Consider the following 19334-nt stretch of genomic DNA (forward strand, 5'->3'; position numbering starts at 1 on the left):
CCTCTTCAAACCTTTTTTTTAATGATTTTAAGAGTCCAAAAATTCACTCAAGAGGTCTATCCACAACCCTCTTCAAACCTTTTTTTTAATGATTTTAAGAGTCCAAAAATTCACTCAAGAGGTCTATCCACAACAAATACTACTACTTGAGGTCTACTCACAATTGAATGATACTACAAAAAGTCCGCTGACAATTATCCCTATGTTTAGATCTGCATTTGACGTTAGGCAATGAGTTTCCGTGATGCTTTTATTTTCTCCTCTTCAAACCTTTTTTTTAATGATTTTAAGAGTCCAAAAATTCACTCAAGAGGTCTATCCACAACAAATACTACTACTTGAGGTCTACTCACAATTGAATGATACTACAAAAAGTCCGCTGACAATTATCCCTATGTTTAGATCTGCATTTGACGTTAGGCAATGAGTTTCCGTGATGCTTTTATTTTCTCTACCTTTTGTTTTTCTTTACTAACCAAATGACCAGTAAGAGTTCATACTGTGATAAATTGGCACACTGAAAAACTAAATAGAATACTTCTGCTACCAATCCTTTATGCAAAAACTAATCACCATTCACTAAATCTCGTCATCATTCACCATACCAGAACAAGAAACCACTTGCGCTAGTGTAGTCAGATGATGAGCCTCACTTCTTAATGCGTCAACAGAACTTTGCAAGTCCAAAATATTGGGTCGTCAAACAATGTCATCAGGAATTAAAACAAGAGGTAACATTACGGTATTATGTTACGGTATAATAGACTGATGAGTTAAACCATATTTCTAAAAATTTGACGCTTTGGAAACATATAATCATGCAGTACTGAAGTAACTTGGTAATTTGTATTAGGAAAAGAGGAAAGGGGGGTGGGGGGCAATTAGCTTTAATGTCTTGTTATATGATACACAGGTCAGAAAGGGATATTGAGCCCAGTCCAAAAAATAGAATAAAATAAAATAATAAAAATACAACTGTTCTCTTATGTACAATTCAATTGCAACTTAACTGCTATAAGTATGAGACTCTCTCATCTTCCCCTGCAATTGCCTGACCTGAAAATAGCAACAGGGAATAGGTTAGCTTGAAGACCACAAAAATAAGTACAGGTTTATAAATTGTATCATACGCATCAAGTGCCTCCGGGAACTGAGAGTTCAGTTGATCATATTCTACTTCACTCAAATTATGATACCAGAACGAACTAAATTAAAAAATGTATGACACATACATGCACACGCATGCACGTATATATGTTTTTGTGTGCGTATAAATACATATTCACACACACACACACGCATGCATGTGTTTGCACATATTTACACAGAGACACCTGGTGTATATATAGACGTGTACATACCCATATAAATATCACCCACACAGAATAATAGGAATAATACGATTATATCATACACGTGTGCTAGACCTCAGCCAAGCATGAGATGATCTTTCTTTATTACCTAAACCAACTAAGTGTGGCTGAGATTCAGTTACCTCACGGTACATATGAGAGAATCTCCTTTGTCATACGGGAGGATTCTCTCATATACAATGGCCAACTCAATCTCAACCAAGTGAGAAAAGGGTATAGAGAAATCCTCATAGTCACACAATTGGTTGAGTGAACCACACTACTGTACATGAGAGACTCCCCTCGTATGACACAAGGATACCCATTATACATAAAGGGTTGCAATCCTAAAAGTTACACCCATCTCTGAGGTAAATACCCTGAAGTCTAAATTTGCAAAAAATGGCAACTACAGTTGCACCTAATTCACATCTTGATAACTACTGTTGGTAAGACTTTAGAATATCCACTGTTTGACTCCGCTACAATTGAGCACATGATGTTATTTGCTTTTATCCCCATTTGAAAAAGAAAACCTACTAAATTCCCTCCTTCCAAATCACCAAACCCTCCCCCAATTACACAGCAAAACTCTACTCCATTGCCCGCATGTGGCCCATTGCCTCTGGCGCTGCTCCCACTGGTTATTGGAGGAGAGGTTGCGGGACGAAGGGAGGAGAGGTCAGGTTGACGTGCAGCTTAAGTAACTTGAGGAAGAATATGAGAATGAAAACATTAACAAATTGACCTCTCAGTCCTTGAAAACTCTGTTAACGCACCAAGTAATTTGACAAATTTAAACTTCAGCATATTAATCTCAAACATCTCAAAATTGTGTAGAACTTTGGGGTATTTATCTGCAATTAGACCTATGTATAAATAAAAGTGCAACTCCTTCCCATCCACAACTTTACCCTATACCATGTCAACAAACACACTGCAGCAGTTGTAGGCATGTTGTAATATCTACCTAAACTTCGAATCTTCTCTCATAACATATAAGAAACTGCAAAGACGTGAAAACTCTGAATGCCTCATACAGCAGATCACAAGTACCAGCTAAAAGATTAAAAATGGACCAGATGATAATGGAGCAGATTTTCAACAGGAAGGAATGTCACTGAAAAATGTTATCAGTAATATTAAGTTATTGGTCATTCAACACTATTTAATCATCATATGCCAAAACTTTGACGTAAGTGCCTCCTCAACAACTCCTGTATCAACCATTGTATTTGAAAATATAGAAATTATAATGAAAGCTTTTACTTTCACTTAAAAGATTGCTTGTTTTCCCAGAGGAACTCTTGAAACAGCTCTCTTTCGACCAAAGAAATTAATCATAATCGCCAGCATATGTAAGCTCAATAGACGTGCTCAATTTTCTCAAATGATGCATGGAACAAAGAATCATACAGGTAGGAGAAACACGCAGGGGTGGTTGGGGGGCGCGCGGGGGGGGGGGGGGGGGGGGGGGGGGGGGTGGGGGGAGGGGGGGGGAGGGGGGGGGAGGGGGGGTGTATTTGAGCAGTGTGGCTAAGAGAGACTGGTATTTAAGAAGCAATAACCATAGCAAGGATTATATATACAATAATGATCATTCACGTAGCATTTATGTGGGGGAAACTAAAGTCAAAAGGTTAACTTGCTCAAAGTATATATGGCAATCACAAGAATGATAGGATTTGAAATAAGATGTTCAGAGTGTTTCTCATGACATATTTGCAAAAGAGAAATATAAGGATATTTGTTACTGCAGAGCATTTTAAAAAGCCGACGGCAGATATTTATCCAATACTTTCATGGTCTCACCATTAATGGATAAACCGTTGCACAATTTCCGTTTTCTACATGTTTATATATCTTTTAAGTTTTTTTCTCCCTTATAAGTACCACTTTAGAAAGCACATGTTCATCTTTTTCCAATTTGATTATATTACGACGCTTATCAGGTGAAGAAATGGGGGAAAAGGAGAGAGAATAAGCCAACAATCTAAATGACTAACCTGGAGTTTTACTGGTATAAGTCTTAATATTAACCGCAGCAAGAACTCAAAACTCCTGCCTCCCACTTTTCGTTATTAATGGTTTGTATCTTACAAGCTTCCTGACATCAGAAAAGAATTATTGCAGTTCATATGGAAGGAAAAGAATATATAACAAAAATAGTATACCAATGAATATTTAGAAAGTTAAAACTAACCTCTTGGGTAAGAGCACAAATCAATTCTTCTTAACAGATAAAATGCATATTAGATGAATGTATAATATATCGCCATCATCCCACTACCAATCAGCCTTTCCAAACCAGTCATCCTCATCCGCAAAAAACATAAAGATCCTGGAACAAAAGTTAATAGACCAACCTGCACGGGGCAAAAAAACCAATGCATATTAGGAAACAAAAACATTTAGCGCAGTCAATTCTAAAAGCAAGACGAAAATATTACAATAAGTGCAGCAGATTAATGTAATAAAACTCTCAAGCATTCCTCAGTACTTGCAAGAACGTTACGTACCATGTCCAGCCATGATGTTCAGCTTCATGCATTTTTGAATGGTGAGTGTGGCACTTTGCACAACGCTGAACTAAATGGAAAAAGATTCAATGTTATACCAGTTACTTTCCATCATGAATATACAGTCACAAAAAGTCTCTCTAAGATAGAAGAGCCGAAAGATGGAGACAACCAGAGTACAAAGCATACTCTGCATCTACCCATTACTAGAATGGATATAAATCCATAACCTACTGGTGTGCTCTTCATCTCAATGCCAGGACAACCTAATAAAAATAACTCCATTTTGCAAAACTCCAACATTGAGGGGTCAACAAGCTAAGAACCTTATGATTCTAAAAATGTCCAAGGCTGCAAAGAATACTATACAAAAATTGCAAGCCAACCCATTTGTACACATTTTACAAGAAGCACGCCTGTAAAGCCCAATCCCTTTTGAAATGCTATCACAGAAGTGAAAGCAGATGAGCACTTCCCTCCTTTATAGTCTACACGGAAGAGATCAACATCGAAAAGACCAATTCGTAAGATTCTTGATCTTCAAACATTCAGCGACCAATTAACTCCATTGAAAGTCGTACTAGTCGCAGCAGCTCCTCTACATTATGGAAGTTAAAGTCAATAACTTTTCTGACTGAAGAAATGCCATCAACTCCGTCCTTGTCCAAGTTAACACCAGCCGCTGCAATAGCATTCTGAGATCTCTTTGTAGCATCAAATGCACAATTCAGATCATTTGTCTGCAAACAAACCCAATTTTATTACACCTTCAAGCGCTACACCCATCAAGAGTAAATTATCAAAAGTCATGTTCATGACATTGCCATTTTGTATGCTAGGGTATAATGCAAACAATACATGCACATATAATCACTTAAGCTAGCCGAACTAAGAATGAAGAATTCAACCTAGATGACAATAAAATATGATGACACCAAAAAATATACCACTTTTTGCCATCACCACTTTTGCCAAGATAACAATAAAATATGGTAGGAATAAGCATGAATCGTAAATCATAATTCATATTCATGACATCACCACTTTTTGCCTTCAAGAATTAAAAACTAAGCAAGATGAGTCAACAGCTTTTGCCTTCAAGAATTAAAAAACAAGTAAGATGAGTCCATATCAACAGTTATAACTAGCCAAGACAAGCCTAAAATTACATTAACTTTGCAGAATTTGTCATTATCCGAGTTAGATACTCAACAAAAATACCTACAGAAAACAAATCTAAATTCTTCTACAATGAGATCATACCCTAATACTTATGAATTATAAGAGTACCATATTTCATCTTTCCATGTGTATACTTATCCATCCAACTATTCTTATGTCTACTCAGATATTATAGGAGAGCAGTTCCACGCAAACAGCCATGCTTTCCATATTTATCAATTATGAGAATACCATATTTCATCTTTTCATGTGTATACTTATCCATTCAACTATTCTTATATCTACTTAAGAGATTATAAGTGCAGTTCCACGGAAAAAGCCATGCTTAGTTGGATACTATGGATAGAAAGCCTTTAAAATACGTGACCCTTTATTAAAAAAGGCGAATGGAACCATATGAAAAGACATCAAACCTTACCTTTTGTTTGATTGGTGGTCGTGATGGAATAAAAGTTGTTCATGTAAGGGAAATATGATGATGAATAGATAATCTCTTTTATTCCTTGTTTAGGCATTGATGCTTTTGGTAAATTGATCTTCATAAGTTTAAAAGATGAGGGACATTTTTTTTAGTTAAATATTTAGATATTTAGCCATGGAGTTATCAATTTGTTTCCCAGCTCAAGGGTTTAAATCTTCCCATAGACCTATTACAGAATGCTCAATCTCGATATAAATTGTAACAGACTCTTAGCATTTGGTCAGTAGGGGTTGAACCTTCTTTCAATGATCTATTCCAAAAAATGTAATACAAATTTGATTAATTCCGTTAATCTCATTTTGTCCTGTTTCATTTTAATGGAGGATAGGAGGGCTATTTTGGGGATTAGATCTAACAAGTTCAGTAGTTTGAAATGCCTTGGACGTTACGGCAATGTTAATGGAGTAGAATTCCAGGAGGACGAGATTAGAAGTTAAGAATTTGAAAAATCAGTCATCAGAATATCTCTTTAGTTGGAAACAAAAGAGTTTATGTTATTGGTAAGTGGATTGATTCATTTGAGAATCAAAAGGCGATATGTGGCACCATGTGATTCAGCATATCGTCCACCGCCACATGATGCATGAGAATACATATATGAGGTGCCCGTTGAAAGAGAGAAAAGGAAGTGAGAGAAGAAACAGTTGAAAAAAAAGGGAAGGAGAGGGGAAACATAAAATGGTCCAAAATGAGCACCATTGCAGCAGAAAGAAGGGGAAAAGGGAGTTCCAGTCACTAGTCAGATTCTAATCTTTGAACCCTAATAATAAGTGTATCAACAAGTTCTACCTGGTAGTAGTTTGAAGGGCCTACTTTATGCAGCTCCGAGAACCAACTTCCTGATATGGTGGGAGAACAGTTAAGAGTTTCAATCTTTACCACCTCCATAGCTTAGGAGAGAGCGACCACAAACCCGAAATTGGGGACAAACTTTAAGAAGCACTATCAGGAAACAAAGGTGGGGTGATCTCTGCACAAGACTTTTATTGTTTTCTTTTTACCCATTTATTCTCTCTTCTTTGCCGCATAAAAGCCCTTCATAGGACCATTTTCTTGTGACTACAAACAAGATATGATGCCAGCTTTATTTTTCAACAATTTAACTTTAATGGGTGCTTCTACTTTTGCAAGGATGGATGTAACCATGGCATTTGTTTAACTGGTGATAGTATTCTATATGGTGAAGAAAAGTCTATCAAGTGCAGGTTGGATGTTGGATATAATTGTTACAAATAAGATATGACATATATAATAAATTCTGTTTCCCAATTCCAAATCATAAAATGTAGTAAATGATTAATATGATTTCCTATTGTTTAGAAAATGTGTGCGCATTAGTATGAACGTGCATTTCAACGTGTGCATTGGAAAAATATGTTCTCTCTTTCTGAATATATATGCCACATAGAATATATGACAACAATATTTTATCCTCGTGTCTACTCTTCAAGCAGTTGTATCTGTCTCCAATATTTACGTTGGAAAATTGGCGCTCCTTCTAGTGAAATTCCTTCTAGTAGAAGTTCTACTCAGAGTCTATGCAATTTTAAGCTACGTAGCGGGCTTCAATGAGATTCTCTTCTGTTTATGGTTTTTCAATGTTATCTTTAGACTGGTATTTTGATAATGTTGGTGCATATAGCTCTCCGAAGAGCCTTATGTTTGTTTGTGGTTAGATTTGTAACTGAAGATTCTGTAAGACCTCTATAAACTGTTGAATGTTTACAAGTAGTATATATGTTATGCCTTGAGACTCTGCTCTATATTGCCAGAGGAGAAAACTTGTGCACATTAGTTATCTACTGAATCAAATATTCCAATAATCAAAGGAACCAACTTACATAAGTTAGCAACCGCGAAAAAGCAGGGCGGTTACGAGCAGCAATAACATGAGTCCCAGTAATCTGAGGTGAACCGGCAGCCTTGGCTAAAGCAGCCTTATCCAGTGCACCCTGATTGTTTAGGTTATCAATATCCGAAGCTGAAGATGAAGGTGACTCACCTAAGATAACAAAAGTGCAATTTTGATAAGAAATATGTTTCTCAGTCATCTTACTCTAATGAAAACAGAATTACAAATCATCTACCATACATGAGATACTAATACCTGAGAAACAAAACATGAATCATCAGCTGTCCCAGAAAGAAAACTAAGGATAGACATTAATGTTTGGCCATTAATGAGTTTATAAAATGCCGGACTTGGATGGACATGCATGTGGTTTCCAGGTGGGTATGAAATTGTGTGTTTATGGTCGGCGAAGTTATTTACGCGTCATAAAAATGTCAGGTATATTCAATACACCTATAGACTAACCTCAGACGCTCCTCTTTTTCTAGGGACATATAAATTATAGTACAGAACAGTGGCAGCGCATGTAAAATTTTACATAAACAATAATTAAAAGGTAAATTTGCTTTATCAGTGCCTTTATGTTTTTTTGGTGTGTAGCCCCCCATTTTACATGGTATTGTCCCCTGACAAATTGGTTTAGTCCTCCAAAAGGGCACTAAAGACTAATGTAAACTTGGAGACAGTCGAAGTGCGAAATTGGAAAATATGGGGGTACAAAAAATTACCCTCAATAAAAATAGCATATAATAAGGACACTACACTAACATCCATACATATATATACATGCCAGGAACTTAGCCTGCAACAGAAAACTTGTCCATAAATGGTTTCAAAAGCTTCTAGGAACTGTCACCAGTCACCTAAATGTTGATCAAAATACAGTGGTTCCATCAATACGAAAGCACTTTGTAAATAAAATTTGATATATTTGCAGCAAACCAAATGCCACATATTTTCTCATTTTCTGCACAGTGCTGCTCTTATTCAACAATACTTTTGTCCTCCAATTTCTTCAAAATATATGCTAAAAGTTAGACCAATTAGGTTCAATATCAATTCTACGGCTTGAGATAATACAGTAATATAGAAAAAAAGCTAACATGGTTTGAGTTAAGATCTAAGCTGTAAATAGAATATAAGTAAAATCTAGAACTAAGAAACAGTGGTAAGTCATATTATAATTTTGCTAATAATCCAAGAAGTGGTGGGTATTTCAATAACCTGGCACAACTGCTTGAAGAGCCGTTTGCAATTCATGGCGATCTTTGCTAGCAACAGGGTTTCTATAGTAAGCAACCTTCATATAAGCCACTTCCACGCATTTATATGCTAAAGCAGCAGCAGCCATCTCTTTGTATCTCTCATACTCATGGGCGCAATACCTGTTAAGACCACCATAAATTAACCATGCAAACTTAACCAATTTGCTTTGCAAATTCTAAAATCAACATTCCCTTTTATCTATAAATTGAGATCCACCATTTAAGATTTATCAAGTAATTGTAGCATTAAAATTGCCTTCAAGATACTACAAATGAGCCTACTCAAAAGCTCCAACTGGGTGTCAGTGAAAAAGAACGAGTATGCCACCGTGCAGGAAGTAGCAAACTAATCAGTAAATTGTTCCTTGGATTTAAGTTATGTTGACCAGCATCAAATGCGAGTAGTTTCTGATTGATACAATCATGCCAAAAATTAATCAATTTAAATAGAAATTACTCAGATTATTTGACACAATTAGAACACTTTGAATATTTTCAATTTTTAGGTACACTAATCTGACTACTGTCACCAAGAACTTGCCCATGTCTCCACAAGTAAACATGGGATGGCAGAGTTTCCAAACAGAGGTATAAGGTGCTCACCCCAAGGCATTTTTGCCAAGGAGGCAAGGATAGGGGTCTATTGGACGGCAGACATGAGAATTAACGATGCAGGATCCATCCACAAAACCAGAATTCTATATACCATTATACTATATATTAAGAAGCCTCCCATTTGGTTTGTGTGAGCCACATTTGTCGAATGTCAAATTTGCCTTCACACTTGGAAGTAACTAAGGAATTCTCTCACTTGGAAAAAAACTACAGAAATGCCCTCACAGATGGAGGGGGAAAAAGGAAACTACCTCACACTTGGAAAGAATCCAAACAATTCTAACAAACAATTCATTCCCTTGACAATTCAACCTACGGCGCTCTTTCACATTCTATGTAATATACTAACTAATAGATAATAGTAACCTCAGCAAGGGTCTTGAAGATTTTTTGCAATATGTTTTTCCAAGTATTCAAACTAAGTCAGGCAATAAAAGTTGTTTTACACTAGTTGGCTACCTCTCTAGTACACCGTCCATAGAGAAAAATTCGAGTTCAATATTCTAAATGAAAGAGGTTTAAAGCCACTCAACCATAAGATGGCTACATCAACTCCACGGACTACATGCAATACTGAATATGATGTTTCGTGTCCTGCAGATAATCACAAGTTTGGGACTATAAACGAACTAGAGAAACTGTAACTACAGAAAGAAAAATTCTGCTGTAAAGGGTTAAGGGCAGCAGATAATCCCTGTCCTAGCAGTGGAAAGCAAAAAATAGGATTTAACCAACAAGAATAAAAGTTATGAGACATGACACACATCAGCCACAATATGATAATCTTATTTTGACAAAGCAAAGGATTATGGTGCTAGGCTCAGAATGGTGTCCAATTAGGATGCATGTATCCTACAATAACCAGGTAACATGTTGATTTCATAATCACCAAAAGCCAGATTTTTCTTATGTTATTTACTATGATTGACTGTTTCTGTAAAAAAGCAGTAAATTTCAACATCTACATTTAACCTTTTTTTGCAAACAAAAAGGCACATTATGGAACTTAGGCTTACTCGCACAGCTTTGCTGTATCAGAGTACATTGATATCATTTGTGCTGGAGGATTCATTTCCCCATGTTTGCCACTTTCAGCACTGGGAGGCTCCAAAAGAGAGGAACCATACAGAAATTTCAAGGCTGACTGGAAGTATAAGCCAATGCTTTCATGATCTAGACCTTCATTCTGCGAAATTAACCACCTGTTTAGCTTCTAAACTAACAAAGAATTAGGGATTTTCTTTAAAAATGAGAATATTTGACTTGCAAAATGACTGCCACGACCTTTAAGCGATTAGCAGTGTGCTTTAGTACTCTAGCTTCTTTCAAGACAGTGTTTGCAACAGGACCATCCTTCCTCAATGGGCTGGAGTCATGACTGTTAGGAGTGTTTTGCCTCAGAGTATTGGAGAATACACCATTTTGGTTGGCAGGCTTTCTCGATTGCTTCGCCAACTTAACTGCATCCCCATTTGCTGCATCAGTAGGGTTTGTGTCTGACCTGCTTCCTTTGACAGGTGTAGCGACTCTTTGAGCACCTGAATTATGTGCTTCACTATTACCTTTGGGAGGCTGGACTGGCTGAGGCATCCCTGTACCTGAAGCCATATCTGACCTATCAATGTGACTTAGAAGGGAGTGACTCATTGGATTTTCACTTGGGTAAGAAGGCGCCAGTTCAAGATTTTCCTGTAAATTGGACTTACAACTAGCTCCAGCAAATGTATGTCTAGAATTGAAATCCTTATGTTGAGCATCCAAACTTTCTTCTAATCCATTATCAGAGTGATTCTCTCTTCTATCAGGAGGCAGCTTTGCAGAAGAAATTTTCTTTCCCAAGTAAGCCTCATCCTTCTCCTGGAAATTGCAATTTTCATCCCTTGAACCTTCATGAGGAATACAATTGTCATTGTAGTTGAATTCAGCCCCGGATGGCAAATTGATTCCTTTCTTCAAGGAGTACAACTCCTTCCTGTCATTAATAGTATCAGAAACCTTAAGCTTACCTCTGTTGGCATCAAGATTAGAAATTTTGTTTCTATCCTTGAAGCCAGAAGAACTGTTATCCGACTTCCATTGACTAGTTGCACCTGAACCACGATGATTATTCAGGTCATCTCCATTGCCGTCAATATTTTCTTTTTCTGTTCTGTCAAAGATATATTTGTTATCATGATCCAATATTTTCTCAGTATCATCTACAATATTTGTCTCTTCAAGCTCAGCAGATGAGAGATCAACTTGGGCAACCATTTTTGAATACAATCCATCTTTATTACTGCTACCAGATAAATGACTCGTTTCCTTTTCTGAATGATGAGATGCTCCTCCCATAGATGCAAAGACCCCAGACTCGGCTCTGTTCCTCTCTAATGAATTTAATTGGGCAGAAGAAACTGTCTCCTTCCTTCTTGTTCCAGATTGGTCGCTACCAAGATCAGCATCTGAAGATTTTTTTGGGCTCCCCATGAACGAGGCATCTAAAGTTACCATGTCATCCTTTGCCGCTGAGTTCCTTCCAATAAAGATCTTCTCAGTAGCAGCACTTCTCAAAGGAGACGAAGAAACTGACTCCACAGGGGAACCCTTTGCTTCCTGCATGTTAGCTTTGCTTCTGCGAGAACTAGATACCTTCGAAGAACTTGAAGTAGCCGCTGTTGGTAGCTGTGCATAACTCATATCCCTCTTTGGAGGATCAGTACCATCCAAAGCCTGTCGAGAAGTGGCAGCTTCTTGATACCCTATTCGCTCCATACCAAATCTTCCTTCATCACCCATCCCATCAGATCGCTGCTCTCTATGACCAGATAATGACATTTTAGTGGACCGACCTTTTTTGTCAGTTTTTTCATTAACATAACTTGTATTGAACTCCTTTTCCCCAGTTCCGGGTACCTTAGCCTTCTTTTGTTTCCTCCGCTCACCTTCACTGAAAGCTTCTTTGGCGTAAAGTCTGCTGTCCAAACCATTATGAGAGCTCATTACGGTCTCCTGATGTACCTGACTCTCCTGCCATTCTTTCACCTTCCTCTTCTTTGCAGCATAGTCAGGCACAACTGATTTCTCAACATTAAAATGATCTTTGAAATCCCCATTTGAATAGAGACGAACAGGATCTTTTGACTTCTTAGTAGATTCTAATAAATTTCCTCTTAGATCAGACTTGGAGTCCTTAGAAGAAGAGTGGTCACTGTAATTCTGCTGAATCTTCCCAGTTACTTTAGCAGCCAAACCATTATCCATCTTACAAGCTGTCCTGCCAGACATATCAAGGTCAGAGAGCCGGTCTTCAACATGATAGCTTGAATTCTCTTTCTTAATTTTCTTGGATGTTCTCAACCCGTCCTGACTGGCTTCTCTTTTGCTCTTTGATTTTGAATGCTTGGCACCTTTTACAATAAAATCTCCTGCAAACATTTCAAAGCAACGTTATATCAATAGAATCTTTTTTATCAAGATCTAAAGGCTAGTTTCATGAATTACGATACATGACATGTCAATTAGTTGCAAAAATTAAAAGCTAGTAAGAAAAATCACAAGATATGACCTCCATCTGACTGGCGTACTGAAATTTCATGCTTATCCTTCTGCCTGTGCTTGTGATTTTCTGCAGTGAAGTCCACAGACTTGTTCGTGAGCCCAAGACCAGCTTTCCCTGAAGAGTTCGTTTCCAGGGGAAACTCAGTCACATCAGTTAGACTTCTACTTTTTACTGAGGCCTGATGGCTCTTTTTAGAAACTGAACTTTTAGGTACATTTGATGCACTTGTTAATCCAGATTTTTTCTTCCCGATAGCAGACATACTTTGTATATCATGATCAAATCTTCGATCAAAATGATGTGTACTTGAAGTAGCATTTAATGCAGCAACATCATGATGGCCATTCAAATTAGCACCGGTCTCTGGGGCTGGAACCAAATATAACGCATGAAATGCTTTTGTTGTTTCCTCTTCACTGATACCGCATTTGTTCAGTCCAGACCTAACCAAAATTTGCAATCATTAATTGACTGAGAAATGCTATCCCCTCTAATCAGTCAGACTCTAACCATAGCTGACAGGGAAAACCAAATCCCAATAAGCATTAACAAAAGATAATAAAAGATAATAAAAGAACACTAAGAAAGCAAGGTGCAAGCTCATTAAGGAAACTTGCTATATTGCATCAAATTACTAACAAGAAGCCATCACATATGGGAGCTACTTAAATAAAACTACAGGTTGGTGCCATACAATATAATGGGACTTATATCTATATACAAGAATAAATATGTAATAGGAAACCTATCATGTAATTTAATCTTTTCCTGCATCTTACAAAGTAACAAATATCTTACTCTACACATGGATTTGAGAACAATGGGAACAACAACAATAACAACAAAGCCATCATCCTGGCTGTTAGGATCAGATATGTTAACTAAAAGAAGTTAAAGCTAAGAACGCCATGGTTTTTTTCAGCTAACTATTGGCGGTAGCTCTATAACCCACCCCACACCGCGACCCCCAACCTCCAGCAACCCCGCACATAGCCCACGTATTTTGGCTAAGTTACAGTCTCAGAAAATTAGAAATAAAAGCACTCTCTTCGGTATGCCTCGTGAAATGTATGACAAACTGCCCTTAAAAGGAATCCCTTGCCTCCTCCTTACGCATGCCCCTGCCATCTCAGTACGTCAGAAACCACATTGCCTACCACTGGTGTAAGCCCTGCACCTTGTAGCAAATATACTAGCTCCTTAGCATATTAGATTTTACCAAACATCTGACGGAATCATAAAAAATCCTAAACTTTTTCTACCACGTGAATTATGAAATTTATGAACCATACAACAGGGACATCTGACTTTGTTTTATGTTACAATGTTCCCAAATAATAGAAATAGTACATCGTCGTAGCAATGGACAATTGAAATTTGTTCCTTGCTAAAGAAATCAAACTCAAGCTAACAATCATAAGTCTGTACTTTGTCATCCTCAGTTCTGAATTATACCTTTTCCTCATGTCATCATTAAAGCTTTATTCAGAACAAAGAAAAAGATACACGGATAACAAATAAGCTGGATTAAATGTCTATTGTTGAACAGAATGCATGCAATGCATCCACATGAACTTTAAGAATGCATGTAACTTATGTGGTTATATTCTCCTTAAGGAAATATAACTTGTTGAAGTATATGTGCATTTTGGTTTTTGCAGAAATTGTCTAGTTGCCCCCGCCCCCACGCCCACCCCCCAAAAAAAGCAAACCACCCCACACATACCGCATTCGACCCAAAACAAGTACTGGCTGCAGGTATCCAGGTTCCATAAGTGACATATAATATTAACAAGTAACAATTGTTCAGGATTGAACATTTACATTCAACAAACAGGTACTGAACATTTTTTTAAAAATTACAATATTATTGTAGTGAAATGGTAAAATTCCTACCAGGCATCACTATTGATAACTGCCTCCATTCTACCTAAACTATACGGCAACTAAAACTATGTGAATGTCCTCACTGTATGAACCATTTAAGAACATTATGCATTATACTAAGTATAGGTAAGAATATAAATAAAGAAATACATATTGCATGAATTATTATTGCATTAATGCTCAGGAAAAGTGAGATTATACATGATATAAATTAAAAAATGAGGGTGCCCAGGTTGAAAATAATATAAATACTTTCAGAAAGAACTTACAGCCAAACTTGCATGCTACATTTCCATTTCTTTGGAAGATTGTTAGGATCTGCCCCAAAGGGTAATAAGCGCCATTTCTGACATTTGTCGCAACAAACCCAATTTTCCTGTATAACCACGCTAGGAGGTGCATCCAACGCAACAGCTGCAGCTGCAGTTGGGGCAGTGCAAGTTGACGAGGTAGCTACTGGAGGATGTGCCACCAGTTCAGGTTGAAGATCAACTTCTTGCTTGAATCCTGATCTTGAAATTGACTTCTCACTGACTGCAAAGGACTCCGATAAATCTGCCTTATTCTCAGCTCTTTGTGCACTTATGTTCCCCACAACGTCTCTATGAGATTTACTAGAATGTACCCTATTAGGGTCTTTACGGGATTTCATTTTAGACTTATTTTCAGAATGGTGGTGTCTTGCATGAGAGCTTTTCTTCTTCTCCTTTGGTACCACAGAGGAGGAATCCCTCAGGCTTCCTTGAGTTTGCATTGATTCAACGGATGTACAGTTATTACGGCTCCCTTTCTGTATTCTTTTACCCTCCTGTGTTTGATCATTTTCCTGGAGCATTTTTTCATGTGGAATAAACTTCTGAATAGGCATTTGCTTCATAGGCTCCACATGACCAGTATGATCATTCCTAACCTTATCTTCACCATTGTTAAGTTTGCTTATATCATTATTTTTCTGATTCTTGCTTTTTCCCTGGCTCCTGGTATCAGATAAAACATCTTTATGATTATTTGGATTTTTAACTTCGATGTCTTTCTCCGTAAAACTTGTTTTGGGGTTATTTGTTCCTTTAGAATAGGTGAGTTCGTTTCCCAAATAACTGACAGCACCACTTTTCATGCTTCCCATGGATATACATTGAGCATCTTTAGAAGAATCGGGTATGGGAAAAGACTATCCTTTCAAAAAGGTTTATTTAGCTCTTCCGAAAACGTCTAATGCCTGAATCACCAGTAACCTGCCGTCCCACTATTGGACCAGAACTCTTTGGACAGGACTGGAATGACATGTCTATGTGGCTAGAAACAACATTTTTGCTGGCTGGATGGTTGATGTCTATTTCTTTCTTCCAGATTTTGGTTGTATCCCCACTGCAGCTCAAATTCTCTTCTTCTGCTGACCTACTATTCTTCTCATCTGACTTCACTTTCTTGTCTAATTCACCTCTCATCTCTCTCGTAGACAAGGTCATACTTGGAACGGTACACATCTCAGGTGCACCATTGCTGAGAATCCCCAATTTTCTACCGATAAGTTTTTCATTTTCTGCCAATTGGAACAGGCTCTCATGAAGAGGTGAAAGTAAATAACCTCCAGGAACAGAAAAGCTTGTCATATCCTGCTCCATGTGTAAAGAAAACGGAGTGTATTAAGTCAGACGACACCTGATTAGACAGTGACTCTGACATGAATGAGCTTAGAAACTTTACCTGGAGAATGGACAAAGGAGATTCACCAGGGACATATCGAAGTTCTGGAGAATGTCCTGTAATACCATCAGGGCCATCTTCAGGAGATGAAGGAGGAGTATCAAGACCAAGACCACTATAAATTGCAGCATTACTTCTTGCCAAAGTGTTATCAGGTCCAACTTTAATGCGAACCTTCAGTGACTTCAGATCACTGACATTAACTGCCTTGTTATTGGAAACAAGATGGGGAACACAAGCATCAGTGCTCAGTGAGCTAATGCAATTCTCCTTTCTGCTCGAGTTGCTGGGTTGTGCAACTGAGGCAGTGTTGTTTTTGACAGAGGTACCTCTCGGAACAGAGGGATTCTGCCTTGTACACTTTTAAGAAGATAGATGTGTCAGCATTGAAATTCAAAGCTAACGCTAAACGAATTAAAAGAAAATAATGTGGCATTCCAAAAAGGTACCTCAATTGATGAATTGTAGGGAGATTTTGAGACACTATGGTTCAGGGGCCTTGGTGGACTTTTGGGTTGAGCCAAAGCAGTAGGAGAACGCTGGTAAGAGGGCAAGAAGGAGCCATATCCTCCAAACTTTGCTCCTGTTGATGGATAAATTTTTCAAATAAAAAACTCAGACTACAACTACCACTTGAGCGCAATGATCTTCTGCTGACTAAATATCTCGCTTACCCAAGTTCTCTGCAGAAACTCCACCTTCAAAGTCCTTTTGGAAGTGCCCTAGTACATCTTGGAGCTTTTCATCCTAAGATCAACATTGTGTGGATGTGAGAAAGCATAAATAGGTAAGAAGAGGCCTTCTCATATATTTATACGACGTGGAAATATGCGCCTTTTGAGACACAAATCAAACTATGTTTTTCATTTAGCATCTTTTTCATAGAAAAATATAGACTTACTAAGCCAACATTCAATGATTGTTAACATTCAAATTCAAATTTTATTATGGCCTTGTTGAACACCATGCATTGTCTACATCTACATTTACACACAGAACCATCATGGTGCATTGCTTGCAAATTGGATATAAGTGGTTCTTTATGAAATCACACTACAATAGTTCCATATAGACAGTTTAGATTACATTAGAACTCCAACGGGAAAACAGCTACGAGAAGCTGATAGTATTCTGAAATAGTTATCAGGAAACAGCCCAGACAAAGTGACAGATACCAAGAACTGCTATAAGGACTGGCATTACATTGAAGACATGGTACAAGCCAAAGAGCCAAATTGAGAACATTCCCATTTATACTCAAAATTTATAATTTTAATTTTCATGTATATTGCTTGCAACATCCCATGCTCGCTTAAATTAGAATGCTTGCTACCATGGTCTTTTTAATGGTTTTAAATACTATTGGCTGTAAAATAAATAAATAACAAAAGGACAGATGTAGGAAGCATAATCTTATACAGTCTTGCTCCAAACTACTCCTACCATTACTAGTCTACATGGAGAGGGAAGATACTATTTGTTAGAGGAACTTGCATTTATCTCTGATTCATGGTACAAGCCAAAGAGCCAAATTGAAATGAATTCTCACATGCTTGGTAGCATTGTTTAGGGTTTAGAACACTATGCGCTGTAAAATACACAGCTAGACCCAAGGGACAGAAATAGGCAGTGGACTCGTATAATATAGTCTTCCTCCAAAATTCTCCTAATGTTGGATGGAGAAGTAAGAGACTATCTGTCAGAGGAACATGTATTCTTCTCTGAGGCATGGTACAGGCCAAAGAGAGAAATTTAAATCAATTCCCATAAGCTTGTTTGTACGATTTCATTACTGTCATTAAGTTTCACCTGACATACAACAGTAGGTAATGATATGAATTCATTCAGCAGGCATTGGGAAAGTTCTGAAGACTCCTTAATTGCTCCAGCAAAGCTAAAATTCAGTTAAAATCCAATCTTTCAACAAAAAAACTTCAATATTTTCTAATCGAACGAAAACAAAGCTTCTTACGATGTAAGAGAGAGCGATGTCAGGATCGATGCAAGCATCGTCGTCCTGATGCCCGGAGAAGGCCTCTCCTTCTTCAAGCTCGTTCTCCTCCATCGATCGAAACCCTAGTCCAATCCCTTCCATCCCTTCATCCCTACTCCCCAACGACAACATCCACCTCCAAATCCTCTACCAAACCCCTAAAATCTCCCAAATCCCATCCCCAAAACCCTAATCCCCCAATTCAATCCCTACAATTCCTCCCGATCTCTGAGAAATCCAATCAATTCCACGATCGCCGGAATCGAACCGCCAACAGGCGAAGATCTCTCCTTAGGTTCACCGATCTTCCCGCTATCCTGCGATTTTGTCCGATTTGAATCGAGAATCTACGAGCTGAAGCCTACTTTCTCCCTCTTCGAACTTTCTCTCTCTTGTTCGTCTCTCTGTTGGAGGAGAAAAAGAAAGGGGTTTTCTTTCTTCTCTCTCTTTCTAATTTCTTCGCCCTTTTTATTATTTTTTAATTTTTAATTAATAATAATAAGAATTTAGCGTCACTCCAGCGATCTAACCAGAAGACAAACCCCCTTTTAATTTCCTTATTTTGATTTCACCGGAGGGGCCAGTCACAAATTTTCCAATCTCTAATTCCCCTTCTAATTGCATTTTGGCCCCTACATTTCCATCCCCTTTTACTCGTCACTTCCGTTGACGATGGCCCATTCCGGCTGTCTGCACCAATACAGCAAACATCCGTTGATCCGTAACATTGTTGAACTCATGTGGGTCCCACAGTTATTAAAATCGAACTGATTGGAGGAAAATCGTTTTTGTCTGCTTGGGGACAACAGCTGATCCTTGACAGGTTTGACGCAATGTCGGATACGCAGAGGTGAGAGATGGCGGGATCAAACGGGTGTGAGTCCTTCACGAATCCATCTTGCGCTGAAGCAAACATCCACCGTTGACAACTGGCCCGCGG

The 19334-nt window shown here is 37.9% G+C and overlaps 1 protein-coding gene across 1 annotated transcript; it reads right to left on the reverse strand.

The window, feature by feature from the left end:
- On the reverse strand, positions 828-18842 carry LOC109846893. The gene is made up of 15 exons (XM_020416132.1): positions 18374-18842; positions 17076-17148; positions 16851-16984; positions 16402-16761; positions 15914-16310; positions 14964-15867; positions 12814-13250; positions 10551-12673; positions 10283-10452; positions 8611-8771; positions 7376-7536; positions 3872-4611; positions 3556-3718; positions 3359-3459; positions 828-1056 (listed from the first exon to the last, which is right to left on the reverse strand). Exons 1-12 carry the CDS (start codon positions 18524-18526, stop codon positions 4420-4422), a joined length of 5265 nt encoding a protein of 1754 aa, XP_020271721.1. The 5' UTR covers positions 18527-18842; the 3' UTR covers positions 828-1056; positions 3359-3459; positions 3556-3718; positions 3872-4419.

The sequence above is a fragment of the Asparagus officinalis genome, chromosome 7 (genome assembly GCF_001876935.1).
Source record: "Asparagus officinalis chromosome 7, Aspof.V1, whole genome shotgun sequence".
Classification (NCBI taxonomy): domain Eukaryota; kingdom Viridiplantae; phylum Streptophyta; class Magnoliopsida; order Asparagales; family Asparagaceae; genus Asparagus; species Asparagus officinalis.

Excerpts from the sequence above, each read along its gene's own strand:
- LOC109846893 (XM_020416132.1), bottom strand. The coding sequence starts at position 18,526 with ATGTTGTCGTTGGGGAGTAGGGATGAAGGGATGGAAGGGATTGGACTA. Across the intron at positions 8,772-10,282 it reads GATACAGCAAAGCTGTGCGA|GTATTGCGCCCATGAGTATG; the intron begins GTAAGCCTAAGT and ends TGGTCTTAACAG. Across the intron at positions 4,612-7,375 it reads TTTCGCGGTTGCTAACTTAT|ACAAATGATCTGAATTGTGC; the intron begins GTAAGTTGGTTC and ends GTTTGTTTGCAG.